The sequence below is a fragment of the Perca fluviatilis genome, chromosome 14, assembly GCF_010015445.1.
Source record: "Perca fluviatilis chromosome 14, GENO_Pfluv_1.0, whole genome shotgun sequence".
Lineage (NCBI taxonomy): Eukaryota > Metazoa > Chordata > Actinopteri > Perciformes > Percidae > Perca > Perca fluviatilis.
In genome coordinates, this window is record NC_053125.1 from 10,969,877 (window position 1) to 10,987,742 (window position 17,866).

The following is a 17,866-nucleotide window of genomic DNA, read 5'->3' on the forward strand; positions in this document are numbered from 1 at the left end:
ACAGATAGCCATATTGATAGATTCAATTTATTAATTATATATTATTTAAATTTAATATTTAGTGTTAAATAATTGTAAAATGTAGTACAGAGTCTGTAGTCTATCGCACAAACACTCGAGGAATGCAGCAAACTTTTGACAGCCAGTAGGCTATGAATTGCCTGGGAGAACATACGTGTCACAAACGGCAATTCTACAACTGTACATCAGCGTGAAAGACGACATACTAATGGAGATCAAAGACATATTGTGGATATTTAAAATGTCTTCCAGTTCCAGTGTTAAATATTCTTCAGAAATAAAAGTGTATTGATCTTTGAAAAAGTGTACCTGCATTATTATGCCATTATCATTAGATGCAAATTGGTCTCTCAACGACAATATTATCGTTTATCGCAATAATTTCTGGGACAATTTATCGTCCAGCAAAATTTGTTTTCGTGACAGGCCTATGACTATATTATTAAACGTATATAACCAGTTCTACGTGATCTCCTGGACAGATTTATTGGCAAATACCCTTAAGAAATGAAATCCTTTACACACATTACTGTGTTCTACGCAGATTTATAAATCCCCTTTCCCACTGGACAGAAACCCACTAGGACCCACTAACAACTGGCTTTTGTCTTTAGTGGGAAAGGGAACAATCAGCATTCATTCCTGTGACAAATGACTCAGATATTTATCAGCTCCAGCTATGATCGGCAGTGATGGAACACCCAGGTGGACGCGGTAATATCCGCCTCTTTTCAGCGCGATGCTATGCTATGTCAGCCACAAATTCTGTCCATCTCTGAACAAGCAGCTCTTAAACATCTTTCCAAATTAGTGAAAAAAAACTGTATTAAGTAATAGCGGCTTATCTACTTCTGCCTACAACCTGGATTTGTCTAAAGAGTACACACGCTGGCCAACCAAACCAAAAACTGTAACTGAAAGTGGTTAAAAATGTCTAGATTGGTTACATGTATGTATCTTTGAGCTGTGTGTTTCCAATTTCCTATCTCCACTCAATAACAAACCCTGAGTTTCAGTGCGTATTCATTCAACTCATTATTTAACTGACCGCCTTGGTGAATATGCAGTGTTTCCTTTAGGATTCTTTTTTTAGCAGTGGGGGCCGGTCTGTCTGAACAACAACATAAATGTTTTACGTATGAAACGGACCTGACACTTTGCTGCAACACAAACTAATATATTCACCTCTATTCACACACAATGAGGCATATTTTCAATTGTGATTGAACTGTATTTTTTGAGGAACTGTAGGGCACTCAACATCTACAACAGGTCTACACGTGCAACGGACCCAACGCGTTGACGTTTTTAGTGGAGCTGTTCGTTTAATAGTTGACTCGGAAGAGAGCAAATGTTTTGAAAATAAACTACATCAACGCAACAGTACGTGGAGTTAAACTGGACGGGCCCAATAACCTCTGAATACTTCTACTAAAAGGCAACTGCAACTCCATTTTTTTGTACAGTCCTATTTCTGATACCGTGGTGGCAGACATTTTGCCATGGTGGGCCGCCACCATAAAATCAACATAGAGGAAACACTGATATGTCAAATTTGATTTCACTGGAATCTTAAGTTAGTATATTCTTTGCTAAACTTGGTATGTTAGCAGTTTTCAGTTAGTATTAATTCATGAGTCACACAAAGCATCAGAGAGTAATGTGAGAACAAAACAATGATGTCACTTATTGTCCTCCAACACATCTATAATTATAACTTATAAGTGTGTGTGTGTGTGTGTGTGTGTGTGTGTGTGTGTGTGTGTGTGTGTGTGTGTGTGTGTGTGTGTGTGTGTGTGTGTGTGTGTGTGTGTGTGTGTGTGTGTGTGTGTGTGTGTGTGTGTGTGTGTGTGTGTGTGTGTGTGTGTGTGTGTGTGTGTTGGGGGGTTTTGCCTAGCCGGCAGCTGCCCAAAAATGAAGGAAGAATCAGAAGACAAAAATAGTCGGACATGAAAGAGGATAGGAGAGAAGAAGGACTAAAGAGTTGGAGACTGTGGAAGAGGGAAAGAACTCAGAGGAAACAAGCTTTAACTTTAGCTTTATACAATGGTTCCAATATAATGTCAGATCTAAATAAAAAAAAAAAAAAAATGTAAAGATCATAATCAATAATTCAATTGCCCTCATTCCATTCCATTCCATTTGCAGTTTCCACTGCAGACATTCTCATTTATTTTTTGATAGTGTCCTCTTTTTTTTCTTCTTTTTTTTATTATTATTAACTTTTAGTTGATCTGTCTGTATTTATTTTTTGAAATGAAGTCTGCAGATACCCGAAAATTTGCGCCTTCATTGGTCATGTATTTGTTGAGGAGCCTTGGTTAGGTAATTCATTACACTTGTGTGCTTGGACAGTTTTGTTGTCAGAGTGATGGGCAGCTAGAGAAGTCCTTAGTATAGTTGTGTCTTCAAACATTCAGTCAGGTTATCCCTCAAAAGCAATGTATACATCTCAAGTTGTGTCTTATAGTTCCTTAGGCTGATCTTTGCCTGCCATTATCAGCTCTTATCCAAATCAGTGTGTCCGTTATCCGGTAATTGACTTCTACATAACTACATATTTAAAGCTCTCCGGTTATAATGTCCGGTGAAAATAAGTGTATGCAGCCCCCCTCTCTGTATGTAGTCCCCACTCTGCCTCACTCAATGCCCCCGCCCACCATCTGATTTAGAGGTCGACCGATAGTGGATTTTACCGATAGCTAGGTTGGGCCGTATTTGCCGATAACCGATTAATCGACCGATAGTATTTAGAATTGATACACCCACAGCAATGCTACACAAGCATCCGTGTTGTCTAAAACAGTTCTCCTACATATTTGGAGTCATCCAGTGCAAAAATAAACATAATGAGCATTATAATTCATATAAAGGACAAACTATTTACATTTCTTCAAAAAAGGCCCAAATGTATGCCAAATCTCAAAACAGTGACGCCATTCTTCTTTGTAGAACGGTTTAGAACGGTAACAGACAATTTCTGACCTGGAGGGATCTATCTTTCCCACTATATACTCTCTGTTCTCGCTTGGATACCCATATAAGGCGTAATGTGTGATGGACCTGCCTTCCCATTGGTTGAAAACCTAAACAAAGGCATCATGGGAGATTCCCTTGTCGGTAGCACGGAGTTAGCCGCAGAAATGACCAAAAACGTGATGAATTATGGACATCAAGTGGATAAATCTTGGATGTAACTGTTTAGATTTAATGCTCAACAACCTCGAAAAAAGGCACAAGTTCCAGGCTGGATAGAAAATCACCTGTAAAGGCTAGAAAGACACCAAAGACACCCCTGTGATGTAGTGTTAATTTCGTCACCTATTTTTAATTTAGTCTTAGTCTTGTGCCAAAATTTTTTGTTAGTCAAGTTTTAGTCGACTAAAAGTCTCGTCATTTTAGTCTAGTTTTAGTCAAAAGAGAACTCAAGGTATCTTAGTCAAGTTTTAGCCGACTAAAAGTCTCGTCATTTTAGTCTAGTTTTAGTCAAAACATTTTAGTCTTTTTTTAAATAAATTATTTCTGATAACCATTTCAGACAAATAGTTATAAAAATAAATAAATGCTATATATATATATATATATATATATATATATATATATAAGTTATATAAATATTGAGCCTCTTCCTTATTTCACCAGTAAACGACAAAAACAACCACTGCATGAGGAAAGGATATTTTACAATAAAATAAATGCAGCACGAAACTGGTGGGCTATTTCAAGTGAACGCAACTTATGTGTTGTTTTTCAGACAACGGCAGCTGCAGACTGTCGTACGTCTCGTGTTGGAAATAGAGACAAACCTTTACACCGTTTAGCTGTCAGCATTTTAACTGTGTTAAATCCAACTGCTAGCTAACGGTAGGCTAACGTTACCTGCTGCCAAGTAGGGCTGCACAATTAATCGAACTTTAATCACGATCACGATTTTGGCTTCCCACGATCAAATTTGCGTGATCGAGCGATATTTAAAATGCGTCATTCCGTTCATAGAACAGTTTTTGCAAAGCCAATCTAGCACTCCATAAACCACTGTCTGATCACATGTCTCCATGAGCCAATCAGAGCTGTTCCCTGCCTGCACCGCGCAGCTTAGTTTCTAGATGTAGACAGTCACAGAGGACAGAGTAACGTGAGGAATATCCCACAACAGGTAGCAGTCGGTCATCATAAACCCGGTCACAATGTTTACCAGTTTACCAGTAAACGCAACGTTTTGTCCCGTCTGTGTTGTTTTTCAGACAACAGCAGTGACCAGTGCTAGTTTGTGTCTTTTAGCTCATAGCTTTAGCAGCAGACTGTTGGACGTCCCGCTGTTGGAAACCTACAGTGAAATACAGACACACTACACTGTTTAGCAGTCAGCATTTTAGCCGTGTTTAATCCAGTTACTACTGTGGCTAACGGTAGGCTAACGTTAGCTGCTGTTAACGTGTTATTAGTGTTTACTAGCGTGACATGCAGTGATGTTTATGTTGCCTCGAATGGGTTTCGAGACATCAGAGCACAACGCAGACATGTAAGTGGCAGTGTAATGAGCCACAGAAATCCGTGTAGCTATTTCGTCTGGTAGATACCAGGCACCACATGCGCCGTTAACGTGAACATAAAATTGCGTTGCCTGTATCTTCACGCCGCGAACATGCATGTGTGGAAAGCGGTCGCACAACAGCTGAAATGGCATACTCCTTCACAGTATCCTTCAATAAAGGAGGAATGTAGCACAATACGGATGTATTAGTAGGAATGTAGCACAATATGGATGTATTAGTAGGAATGTAGCACAATATGGATGTAAAAGCAGTTATAATTATATAATTATGTGACAATAAAATTTAGTTTTGGCTAAAATCAACAAATAATCGTGATAATTAATCGTGATCTCAATATTGATCAAAATAATCGTGATTATCATTTTGGCCATAATCGTGCAGCCCTACTGCCAAGTGTAGTGTTAACAAGCGCCCCATGCAGCGATGTTTCGATTGACTCTAACGTCCGATTAGGAGCATCGGAGAGAAGCGCAGGCTATTCGGTCCGGTAGGTAACGGTCGTTAGGGCACCTGTCGGTGCCGTAGCACCGGGTCTCAGTAACAGCTGAATATTCTATCTCATGATGAAAAAGTAGACGATTGTAGACGAAAATGAAGAGAGATTTTATCTTAGTTTTTATTTTATGCCAAACATTTTAGTCTCGTCTTTTTTCGTCAACAATAATGAATGTTAATTTAGTCTTAGTCAGCGTTTTTGGACATTGGCGCAGTCTCGTCATCGTCTCGTCTTAGTCATGGAAAAAAAGGTCGTTGATGAACATATTTAGTCTCGTCTCGTCTGACGAAATTAACACTACTGTGACGGCTAATTCGTTAGCTTTTAGCTGCAGCAATCAGTAAGTCTCTACGTTTAACTGTTATTAAATTATTTAAATATGAATCCGAGGTGCTGTTTGGGATCGTGGACGATCCATTTGGGTCGGACTTGCGTTTATATTTGTCAGTGTTTAACCGCTTGAGGTAAGTTAGCCTACTACTAATGTTTAGCGTCATCTCAGCCTCGAAAGCAAACAAACATACTGTGCTGTTCTTTCTCTACTGATGCAGCATCTATTCAACAAATTAATAACTTCATAATGATATGACAAAATGTACTGTATACATACCTTTTTGCGGTCGATGCTTTAAACGCGCATCTGATGTCAGCCTTCTCCGCACAGCATGTGCTCTCCGTGCAGCGCGCAGTAACACGTGTCGAAAATAAACACGAGGCATCAGGGATAGTTTTTATTTTGCCTCTAGAGGCCGCTATTGTAATGCATGATGCCAGCAGACCCTTCTCAGCTCTCGCGTACTGTGTAATGAATGACAGCGCGCGCTTCTCAGCCGCTCCAGCAACGGACGCAACCAGAAAAAACTATCAGTATGGATTTTTGCCGATAACGATAGTTCCACCAATCAACTATCGGTGCCGATTTAATCGGCAAAACCGATGAATTGGTCGACCTCTAATCTGATTGGTTACACCCCACATGTAATAACCTATCAACAACACCACTAAAGGCTGCTGTGCCTCTGACGGCCTAAGCTGCTCTGGTTAGCGTGCAAAGCTGTGTTTTTCGAAAGTAAGGTACGCTGAAGTAGTTACTAGATGTTCAGTTCTATAAGTACGAGAACTGCAAGGAGAGGAAGAGGGAGTGAGGCAGCGCCTGGACGTTGGTGAGAGATGTGATCCGCAACCAGATTATCATAGTTTATAAAAATGAACTTCGTTGAGGATGCAGACATTTCATACACCAAACGTGATCTATATAACGCAGACCTGCTGATGCGCGTTCAACCTGCCTTGTACCAGTTCAGAGACTTCCAGTCTGCAGTGTAGTTCATATACTTAACTGATAAACCAGGTTATTGTACCACATCTTTAAATCTACATTTCGGTCAGCACGCTAACCAGAATTTCTCTCATGTGTCCCGTACAATGAAATCTCCCAGGACAACGGACCCCTGACCCAAATCACAGAATGATTTAAGACTTTAAAGGCTTTACATTAATTGCAATTTCATCGCATACAATTGCATAAATATCCCGCATATTCCATCGCATTTTTGTCGCAAAATCAAGGATTTTTGTCCGCAACAATCACAAAAAAACGCCGCATTTTTCTGGAAGGACTGCTCTGCAGTTTGTTCAAGTCACAGTGAGACACGGCAATGCTGGTAAAGCAGACAACAGTTTTCAAAACTTCACGCAGGCAGCGTTTGCTGCAATATAATATAAGGTTGAGATTGCCATGCAGTAAATGTTACATTTCCGATACAGACAGGCACCACAGTGTTCTCTATGCCTTAGTGACAGGCTTAAGGTTGTAGGGCAAGGCAACTTTATTTCTGAAGCACCTTTCAGGAACAAGGCAATTTGAAGTGCTTTACATAAAACATTAAAGATAAATTTAAAAACTGTCATGAAAATAAAATAGGCTAAATAGAATAAGATACAAATAAAAGAATAAAAGTTACAGTGCAGTGTAAGAAATGAATAGTTTTTGGATTAATAGCTTTGGGAGGAGAGAGGAACCCCACGGTTATTAAGTCTGAAGAGGTTAGTTATACAGGAGAGAAGCCATTTGAGTTTGTGGCACAACCTTTCACAGTGCTCATTTTTCATTTTGTGAATTTCGATCAAATAAGACTGTTTTTCCAGTCATATTTCATCATTTAAGTTTTCTTTAAAATAGTGTTAAAGTCTCGTCTTGTTCTTGTGAACACAATCTTGTGTCTTGTGAGCTGTGCGGAGTGTCCTTTTATTAAGACTTCTAGAGGCTACTTTGTATCTGCTTTAATTTGGTCAGACTATAAATAAAAAGGTTTTTAAAATGAGACCACATTGCTGCATGTAATGACCTTTACTTTTGTTCACAAGCTCTGCCCTTTCCTCTCAGACTTTCCCTCTCTCAAGTCTTTGTCATGAACATAAGTACATGTCCAAACAATGGTTAGTATGAGTGGGGGGAAAAATCTATACAGCATAGTATCGCGATATTTTCCGTGGCAATACTGTATCGATACACAGACGCCAAGTATTGATCTCTTATTATACTGTATATATTTATATGTATGTGTCGGTCAGTTTGTCTGCTTGACAATCCCATTTTGCACCTCACTTTGCAAGTGAGGTGAACATACAGAGAAATGTATCTTTTTAGATTAAACAGATGTTGACAAAGTTTCCTTTTGGGGACATCATTTGAAATTGGGAAAAATAGAAGTTGGGGGAAAAAGGTAATAAATTGCAATATATCTCAGAATATTTCAATATGTTTAAAATCGCAATAATATCGTATCGTGACGTAAGTATTGTGATGATATTGTATTGTGAGGCCTCTGGTGATTCCCACCCCTCATGGTTAGGTGTATACATTGCAAAGAAGAAATCAAGTTTTTCTAATCTCCTGCTGTGATAACAGAAGCGTTATACATTAGGTTTAAGAAATCGGGTTACTGCAACAAATGACAGTAACCTGGTTATTTATGGGCATGTAAACGCACCAAGGGAAAGGGACATCTTTCCATTTATTACAGCAGTTTACTAGCATTAATCCTCTACCATCAGAAGTAAGGACTATACCTAAGCATCTTCAGAGTGCCTATCTTCTCACACACCTTTTTACTTGCCTCAAAACAAACTCCTTATCACTTTCTAAAAGCTCTTTGGAAACCCAAATGTTTTGTTGAGGGTGAACTTTTAACTCCAGGCACTATTTTGGACAGCAGTACTCTCTAGCGAGATCAATTTAAAGCTGAGCGAGTGACAGAGGGAGTTAGATCACAAAGACTTCTCTGAGGACTGATCTAGAAATCAGCTTTGTATTATCAGATTGGGTGTCATTGTTAGTGTCCACATATGACATATTGTCTGTCTCTCTCCAAACCCCCCCCCCCCCCCACACACACACAATCCAAAAATAAAAATAATTTACTTCCCCCTCACACAAGGCCACATAAGGACCTTCCCCTGTCCTCCGGGTTTAATACAACTGTCATTTGTTTTTAATCCAGGTTCCCCTGCTTGTGTTAAAGCTTTATCTGGCCTCTTACACTTTGTGCAGGTCTGCACTGTCAGCATGAGTGGGTGGGTGGGTGGGGGGGGTGGATGGGACGCAGACATTAGATCATACCATCTGGAGCAAGAAACGCACAAACACAATGAAGTAATCATGGTTATCCTTTTTTCCCATGGCCCATGATATGGGGCTGGAGGGAGGAAGATATTGATAAAGATGTGGTCTCCGTGGGTAATTTGGGATATAAAGCAAGCCTCTAATTTGTTCAAGCTCGAGAGAGATAATTAGGTGAATAAAATGACTTGTCGGAAACAAGAGAAAGAGATGATTTGTGCGAACGTCTTCGCTCCACACCAACAGTGTGAATTTCACTGGACCGTCTCTCTCGTGGGTGTCAAATCTCTGAGAGGTGTGTGTGTGTGTGTGTGTGTGTGTGTGTGTGTGTGTGTGTGTGTGTGTGTGTGTGTGTGTGTGTGTGTGTGTGTGTGTGTGTGTGTGTGTGTGTGTGTGTGTGTGTGTGTGTGTGTGTGTGTGTGTGTGTGTGCGTACGTGCGTGATTTATGACGCTGTGTACACCAGTGTGTATTCTTGTATCTGTGCGCTGGTGTTTGTGTCACAGCACCGCGCGTGTTTGCGTCTCGTCACCCTGGAGCCAGTAGTCCTCTCCTCTGACCCTGATCCCCATCACCTGTCCGCTCAGATCACACACACACACACACTTGCTGTGACCCTTTCCTGGAGTTGAAACCCAATAGCAGTTGCCAAACATGCAAAACTTGTGTGTATGACTCGAAAGACCTACTGTCTGCTGTAAGATAAACGGAAGCAATTTTACTCCATACTACCATGTGAAGAGACTATTAAAATCACTTTATACACTACTGGCCTTGGGGTTCAGAGTAAAGTCACATAGGCACAGTCAAGGAACCGGGAGTAAAATATTATTTTATATCTGGATTTGCCTGAAACCTAATATAAATATCTTACCGATGGAGAGAGTGTGTGTGTGTGTGTGTGTGTGTGTGTGTGTGTGTGTGTGTGTGTGTGTGTGTGTGTGTGTGTGTGTGTGCATGCGCGCCATGACTGGCTGCAGTGTGAAACATTAATAGTAAACCAGTGACAATAGGAAAATCAAGACACAAGCTCAGTGTCCCAGCATCTTTACAGAACCACTGTTATCAGACTGTTTACATGGTTTCAGTGTATGGCAGTGGCTCTCACTGACTGCTCCCTCCAGAAAAACGCGATTATGCGATCGCATAATTCAATGCATAATCAGCCAAAGTCTGCATATTTATGCAGGGACCGCATTTTTTTCAAATATGCCGCATAAATTGCAGATTTCCACGCAAAATATGCGGGGCTTTTTATGATTTCATAATCCCCGCATTTTCGTTGCAAAAAAGTCACATATATCTTAGCAGACAGCTGAAAAATGTTGCGTTTACTTCACACAAGAGCAGCCATTTTCCCCTGTTGCCATGGGAACGTTATGAAGTGACGTAATTACGCGATGTGAACATCATCGAAAAGCAGGGGGTTGGGGGAATCACTTTTTTTTTTTTTCTCTCTTTTTCATCAAACCGCAGTTTTTGCAAGTTCCCGCAATTTCATTGCATAAAATTGCATAAATATCCTGCATATTCCATCGCATTTTTTAAGAAAACATAATCAAGGATTTTTGCCTGCAACAATCACAAAAAACTCTATATACTCTATAATATTAAGTGATATAATGGTACAGCAAAGGAATGCTATAAACTTGATTGTCACTAGGAAATGTTAGAAACAGCGAAAAACATACAGTCCATCATCATAAGTGGTAGAAAGAGGTTTAAGTACAAGTTAAATAAGACAGAACATGGAAGAAAATTGCAGTTTTTCACTCAACTTTGCCCAAAGTGCTCTTTTCTCCCCAGCTATTCACAGCTTTCTGTGCATAAAGCAGTGGACTGGTTTGTTTTCCCCAAAATGGTGTTCATGGCAAATAAGCCTATAGTTCAGATTCCAATAACAGCTTTAGATTGATTTAAAAAGCTTTAAAGTAATAAAGATTCTTTACCTTTCTTTGCTTTAACAAAGTCCAACCCACTTGTGTTTTATTTAGCTGTTTAAGTCTCTCCAGAAGCCTGGGAAACTCTGATCCACATTGGCTGTCCATTCCAAGTCTCCATCTTAATCCTGCTACCAGATTAGAATGCAGATTTTGAAACACCCTTCTAGCTTTTGCTCTGTAGACCAATTCTCTGCCAACCGTTTCTAATCCATAAAAAAATAAAAAACGGAAGGCATGTGGGCCAGTAAATCTGGAATAGCATACCTGAATACAGTAGACTTGGACAGCACTTGCACATTAAAAAATGTAAGTGCATTTTAAACCTGCATAAATATGTCAAAGTGTTGTAATGAAGTCATATGATCATATCATAGTTAGGACTGACCTGAATGCTTTGAAGATGTAGTGCCACAGCAGTTGAAGTTAAAACGAAAAATAGTTTGTTGCTTCAATAGCATTGAAGGGGCAGCCATGTTGACGAGGCGTGTATAGAGTTTCCCAACCTCATTTGTTTTTGTTAATCTTATCACTTATGCAGATAAATTAAACTCCACTCTTCTAAGAGATAAATGTCTCAACTCCTGAAATGTAAAATGGTGTCAGTGGCACTAAACATGAAATGGACATGAAATCAATTAAAGGTCCCATGGCATGCAAATGTCACTTTGAGGTTTTTCAACATTAATATGCATTCTCCCAGCCTGCCTATGGTCCCCCAGTGGCTAGAAATGGCAAAAATAACTTCTGTAATAAAATAAAATCTGTAACAACCTGTAACAAAATAATATCTCTCTGAGAGAGTGACGGCGAGCGAGTACGACTCTAGAGTCATAGTGAGAGAAACAAAGTGTCTCCCCTGTGTTTTTTGACCATGGTGGCAAATCTTTAGCAGGAAACGCTTCGGCATTTTGTGTGCAAAGCTACTCCGCTGTCTGCTCTGGTCCCTGTGTATGTGCGCGTCGCAGAGCTGCCCACAAGGCAGCCTCTCGGGAATTAAATCACACAACAAAGTACAGTAGCATTGTGTACAAAGCGCCAGTCAATTTAAGTACATGCTTAATGGTCCCACGAAAAACGGTGAAAACCGGACATTTTCATGAATTTATTAAAAAAAACGGACGCCCCGGACAATACGTAAAAAGTGGACATGTCCGGGCAAAAGAGGACATTTGGTCACCCTAGTAAACAGAGCCCTGGGTATCCTGCTCTGCCTTTGAGAAAATGAAAGCTCAGATGGGCCGATCTGGAATCTTCTCCTTATGAGGTCATAAGGAGCAAGGTTACCTCTCCTTTCTCTGCTTTGCCCACCCAGAGAATTTAGCCCACCCATGAGAGAGAGAGAGAGAGAGAGAGAGAGACATCATGGCTTTCAAACGAGCAAAGTGGCAGTTGGTCAAGGCCACACCCCCACCCCCCACCTTGCCCCCCCCCCCTCCTCTCCTCCTCAATAGCTACAGACACAGAAATGGCACATACGAAGGAAAGCTCATTGTGGGACTGGCTCTAGTGGCTCTAATTCTGCACAAAGGCTGAATTTCGGGAAAGAGACTTCAGATACAGTATTAGGGGACCACTAAGGTCTATATAAAAGCATCCAAAGAGCACCATGTCATGGGACCTTTAAGGAATAGATAAGGTTTTAACAAAGTACTTAGGACAGCTGATAGCACTTTTCTTTTGTTTTTGCTCTGGCACATTTTTACTGTCACTTTGTATTACTTTCTGCCTACAAGTCATCATGTCCTCCAATGCTTACATATTGCCTTCTCTCGTCTCAGGAGACTAAGTCATCCGGTCGCTCCAGCATGCCGCGATGTCGGAACTCCGTTGCCACGACCACAACAGATGACCAGCCGCACATTGGTAACTATCGGTTGCTAAAAACCATTGGCAAAGGCAACTTCGCCAAGGTCAAACTGGCACGACACGTACTCACCGGAAAAGAGGTAGGCATACACACACACACACACTCACACACACACACACACACACACACACACACACAAAGTAGAAAAACACTATAAATGTTTAGACTAAATGTTAATCTTCCTTCCCGGTTGCTGATGATAGGGGAGGGTTCACGCTGTGATGCACAGTAGGTCTGGTCTGATCCTGGGCTTGCAGGGCTTTGGAGACTGTACATCTGCTGCAGGAGATTAGATCGCCATTGTCAGCTTGAATAGAGAAGCCTAAATGTCTCTGGCTTACTGGATATTCCAGATGTGATGTAATGTAGTGGGCTGTCTCTTTAAGGGGAAAGCTGTGTCTGCAGTGAGCCCATGCTGGGGTCTGTCTAAGGCCCACTCTTGGTCTGTGTGCGAGAGAGAGCAAGAGGGAGAGAGGGGTGGGCGGGCTCTGTCAATGTGTGACAGCTCTGTGCCTGACACCCTGATAACACTCAATGTGACTCACACACACACACACACACACACATACACACACACACACACACACACACACACACACACACACACACACACACACACACACACAAAATGAAAACAAGGGAGAGTCAGAAGGCATGAGAGAGTCAGACATACAAGCACAACCAGAAAGAGAAGAGAGTTAGTTGACAGTAAAAGGAAAGTTATGGATATGGGAGAAAGAAGTACACCTCCCTTTCTGTGTCCTTGTTAAGACATAATTCTTTTTCCCTCGCCTTTCTCTTTATGTTCTTTTTTTTTTCTTGTTCCGTTTCATCCCCTCTTTTCTAAATCTCTCACTTTGAATCTCTCCCAACTGTCTGTTTCTCTATTTTTATTCTCCTCCCCTTATTTCTCTTTCTCCTTTGCTGTTTTATCTCTCTCTCTCCGTCTCCCTTGTTGCTATACACTGTTGGATTATGAACTATAGACCTCATTATGGCACAAGAATAAACCATGCTTCAGCTTTGTGTGTTTGTCTGTGACTGTGAAGATGTGTTTGAGCGAGATGCGTCAAACCCACTGCAGGAAGTGTAATTATTTAGTTAATATAAGTGTAATAATACATGTTGTTTTGCTTCTAGGTGGCTGTAAAGATCATTGATAAGACACAGCTCAACTCCTCCAGTTTGCAGAAGGTGGGTCTCTCTCTCTCTCTCTCTCTCTCTCTCTCTCTCTCTCTCTCTCTCTCTCTCTCTCTCTCGCAGGCACGCACATATGGGCACCAAATCCAAATCTCAGTTCTTCTTATCCAATTTTCAAGTAATTTTTAAGTCACTCTTCCTGCCCCATGTGTCTTTCTCTTTTGCTCTTCCTTTCTTTTGCACTCACTCACTCTGTCGGTCTGTCTCTCTCTCTCTCTCTCTCTCTCTCTCTCTCTCTCTCTCTCTGAAGTGGTCTAGTTTTTGGAGAGAGTTTTAATTACAGGAAACAAGCAGCAATTACTTCTTTTGATCGTGGCAGGGTGGGGTCTGTCCACTTACACGCACACTCTAACCATGTATGCTTGCATACTCAACACACACATACAGCATTGAATACATACTTGTGTGCAAATGCAGATACACAGAGCACATGGCAAGAAAATGTTAAGACATAACAAAGACACTGACAGGGCCAACACATAAATCCAGTGATAAATGCTAACACTCAGACACACTCACAAGATGCATGCAAACACAAATCCATGTGCACTAGGACCAGAATTGTCAGGATATTATGCCCTATCAACGGAAGTCGAGGAGAAATGAATCAAAATGCCTTTTTAACCTTTTTAGATCACATCCCCAGTCATTTCAGTCAGTCTTTTTAAATATATCCTAAAGATTTTTAAAAAGGCGAGCGTGGCTGGTTTGTTGCCACAGCCAGAAGAAACATTTTGTTTCAAAAGAAGCTGGAGGCAGCAAAAAAACCAACGCTGGCTAAATTATTTAAAAATGGCGGGTTTGTTCAGGACACACCCGTCTGTCGCTAGCAATGATGACGCAGTGATTAGTGACGATTCTCTCCGACCAATCGGTAGCCTGCAGGTTTTCACGTCCCCTTTTGGTATCGCCTCATCTCATTTGGAACCCCGACAGAGGTGATACTAAAAAAAGTGCCTATTAGCAGGTACCAGGGACTTTTTAATTGTAATGGAAAACCAAAAAGAGTCGAGTCGAGCAGGTACCATGTAATGGAAAAATGCCATAATTTCAACCAATGATATGACATCCACCTGTCAATCAATCAGCAGCTGTTGCAGGCACAGAGCTACATTCATACTACAGATTAATTAGCTGGCAACAGCAGTGACAGTGGTTGTGCCAGTTCTTGGAAGTGCGTCCTGCTGTAACTTTGTATGCTACAATTAAAGCAAACAGTGCGCGGTCTTTGAAACAACTAGGAAAAGAAACAATCAAACTTTTTTTTCTTTTACACAAAAATAACACCACCACGTTCCGAAACGCAACATTTAAACTATACATAATTTAAGGGGCATTATTTCAACCTTTTAATGTCAAGTTAATTTCCTAATATTTATATTTATTTTAAAAAAAAAGAAAAAAAAAAGGCTGCCCCCCTAATATAATGGTAGAGGAAACACATGTTGAAGTTATATTTCATAAAGTTGGTTGCATTACTTTCAAGGATAGCAGATGTTCTGTCTGTCTACAGTGCGTCTCTCGGATAATTTGCCAGTAAGCCTAGTTTGACCTTATCTGCTGAGTCGGAGGAAAAAAAGTGCCTCTTCACGCCTTAACCACAGAAACCGACTGGATGGCAATGAGCTAGATTTTAAGTATTACTTTGTTCGCAGTGCTTTGACTTACAGTGTGAGACTGAGGGAATTGTTTGTTTAACTCTGAAATCCTAAATTGTGCCAGACATTGGATTTGAACTGGTATTGTTTGACCCACATGCTCATAAACGTGAATGTTTGGGTTTTTAGTGTTATTTTATCTAACTAGAAATATTGATTCTGGTGTCTTTTGCAATGACACATGCATGCCAAATCAATAGATAGTAATTTGCACATGAACGTGTACAATATAAATGTAACTCGCAACAACGCACACATTCACACTGACATTCTGATTTCCTATTTTGCAGCTCTTCCGGGAGGTGAGGATTATGAAGATGTTGAATCACCCCAACATAGGTGAGTCATACTAAAACGCCATCGTCACTCACTGAACACCAACCTTAATTGGTGTTTCGAGGTTGTGTATTCAACCCAAATCATACAAATCCTTGTTGCTCTTATCTCTCTTATCTCTTTATTTTTGCTTTCATTCTTACTGTCATGGCCTTTTTTTGGCCCCATCTCCCTTTTACTTTACTTTTCCCTCCCCCTCCAATCCACTGTCTTCTTTCTCTCCACCTCCAGTCAAGCTCTTTGAGGTGATAGAGACAGAGAAGACTTTGTACCTGGTAATGGAGTACGCTAGTGGAGGTAAGTGCGTGTCACTGTGAAATCATTCCCCCTGAGGCTTGGCACTCTGTATGTTTTGTCTCAGATGGTTCCCAAATAAAAGAAAACTACCTCCCATCTTAATGTACAGGCTCTTCAGTATTTTGTTAGTACGTTGTCCAAAGGGTTTTTTATTTGATTTGTTTGGTTTTCTTTGCTAATTAGTTATTGACCATCTATATCCCCTTTGCATTGAAAATTAGACATTGTTATTTTTATTTCTTTTTTGTATTTAATGTAAGTGCCCATATTTAGTTTTTAAAGGACAATACTTAGTTCAATATCCCATTGACCTAATACTCTGGCTTTAAGGAGACAAGTATCAGGTTCCAACGCTAAATCCACTCTCCAACTCTTTCTCTCGTCTCCCAGGAGAGGTCTTTGATTACTTGGTGGCCCATGGCAGGATGAAGGAGAAAGAAGCCCGTGCCAAATTCAGACAGGTTTGTGTGTGTTGGAGAAAATCCCTATTAGTATGTGTAATTTTCTAGTTATTTGTGTATGTGCTGCTGTTGTTTTAAGGCATGGTAGATCAATATTAAAAGTGTATTGCCTCTTTGCAGATCTATAATCTTGGTGTCAGTTGTTGAATAATGACAGGTAGAGGAAGCAGAGGCTGCACTTTTGAGGGAAAGGCTTATTTTGTTAAAAAAATAAATTATTTACTTAATTTATTGCTTACATTTTGCATCCCTAATACTTCCTCATGATTGCTTCCTGATGAAATCATAATGAAGAAATCTCAGTGTCTTTTACTTCCTTTCAACCCATCCATCTTGTCATCCTTTCTCTCACTCACTTTCTCACTCTCCAGATTGTGTCAGCGGTGCAGTATTGCCATCAGAAGTGTATAGTACACAGAGACCTCAAGGTGAGAACACACACACATTGAATTAAACTGAGTGTCAAAGCGCATGCAAGCTCTCTCTCCTTTTTTTTTTTTTTTTTTTTTTTTTTTTTTTTCTCTTTCTCTCTCTTTTTTTTTTTTTCTCTCTCTCTCTCCATAGGCCAAATCCTGCCCCCCATGTCATGATATAATGTCACCGTTTGAGTGCTAGTGCTTAAACACACATACCCATACATTTGTACACCAGCACTTGTATTTCTACGCAATTCTTGAATTGTGTTCCCTATTTGATAATCTTCTCCTTCTGTCTCTTCATATATTTTCCTTCCCGTCTAATGCTTCCAGGTCACTTTGGTACCTGGCATTATGTAGAGTTATAAATCCTCTTATTGTGCCAGCAGGCAGACCTGTAGACAAGTCATTATCATGATTACTGGGACAGTAACCATACAGTAACCTCTCTTCTCAAAGTTTTTTCTAGTCATGGTTATTTCTGGCTTTTTAATAAACCCTTTCAATGCTTTGACCAAGGTCATGAAATATTTTCTAAGCTTCTAACAGTCAATGATGGTTGACATTTACAAAAAAGGCAGCATGGGAAATAAGATTCCTGGGGGACAGACAGTTCTCATTATTATAATGCGTACCATCCTGCACATTATCCTAATCACTCTTGATCTGTGGGTTGTATTGTGAAATCCAGCACAGGCTTAATTCTAGTCGCTACGACTCTGCAAGAACAAATTTGGATGAGCCTGCAGCACAGCGAGACTAAAATCACTCTGTTTGGGTCCCAATATGAAAAACCAGCATGGCTTATGGTCAGGGCCATGCGGAATCTGCGGACACTAGAGCTGGGCAATATGGAGAAAATCAAATATACCAATATTTTTTACCAAATACCTCGATATCGATATTGTGGCGATATTGTAGGGTTGTCAATTGGTGCTTTCACAAAATATGCACACAATGAGATTTTTGATAAATAATCATCAGTTATGTTGAT

General features: G+C 40.4%; 1 protein-coding gene across 1 annotated transcript in view; it reads left to right on the forward strand.

Annotated features, from left to right (window-relative positions):
* Positions 1 to 17,866, forward strand: part of mark2b (MAP/microtubule affinity-regulating kinase 2b) — a 58,376-nt gene that overhangs the window by 15,346 nt on the left and 25,164 nt on the right. Inside the window, exons 2-7 of the mRNA XM_039821835.1 lie at positions 12,416 to 12,583; positions 13,645 to 13,698; positions 15,653 to 15,701; positions 15,930 to 15,995; positions 16,386 to 16,456; positions 16,828 to 16,884. Of these exons, the coding sequence (XP_039677769.1) occupies positions 12,416 to 12,583; positions 13,645 to 13,698; positions 15,653 to 15,701; positions 15,930 to 15,995; positions 16,386 to 16,456; positions 16,828 to 16,884 (465 nt within the window). The remainder of the gene's footprint in view (positions 1 to 12,415; positions 12,584 to 13,644; positions 13,699 to 15,652; positions 15,702 to 15,929; positions 15,996 to 16,385; positions 16,457 to 16,827; positions 16,885 to 17,866) is intronic.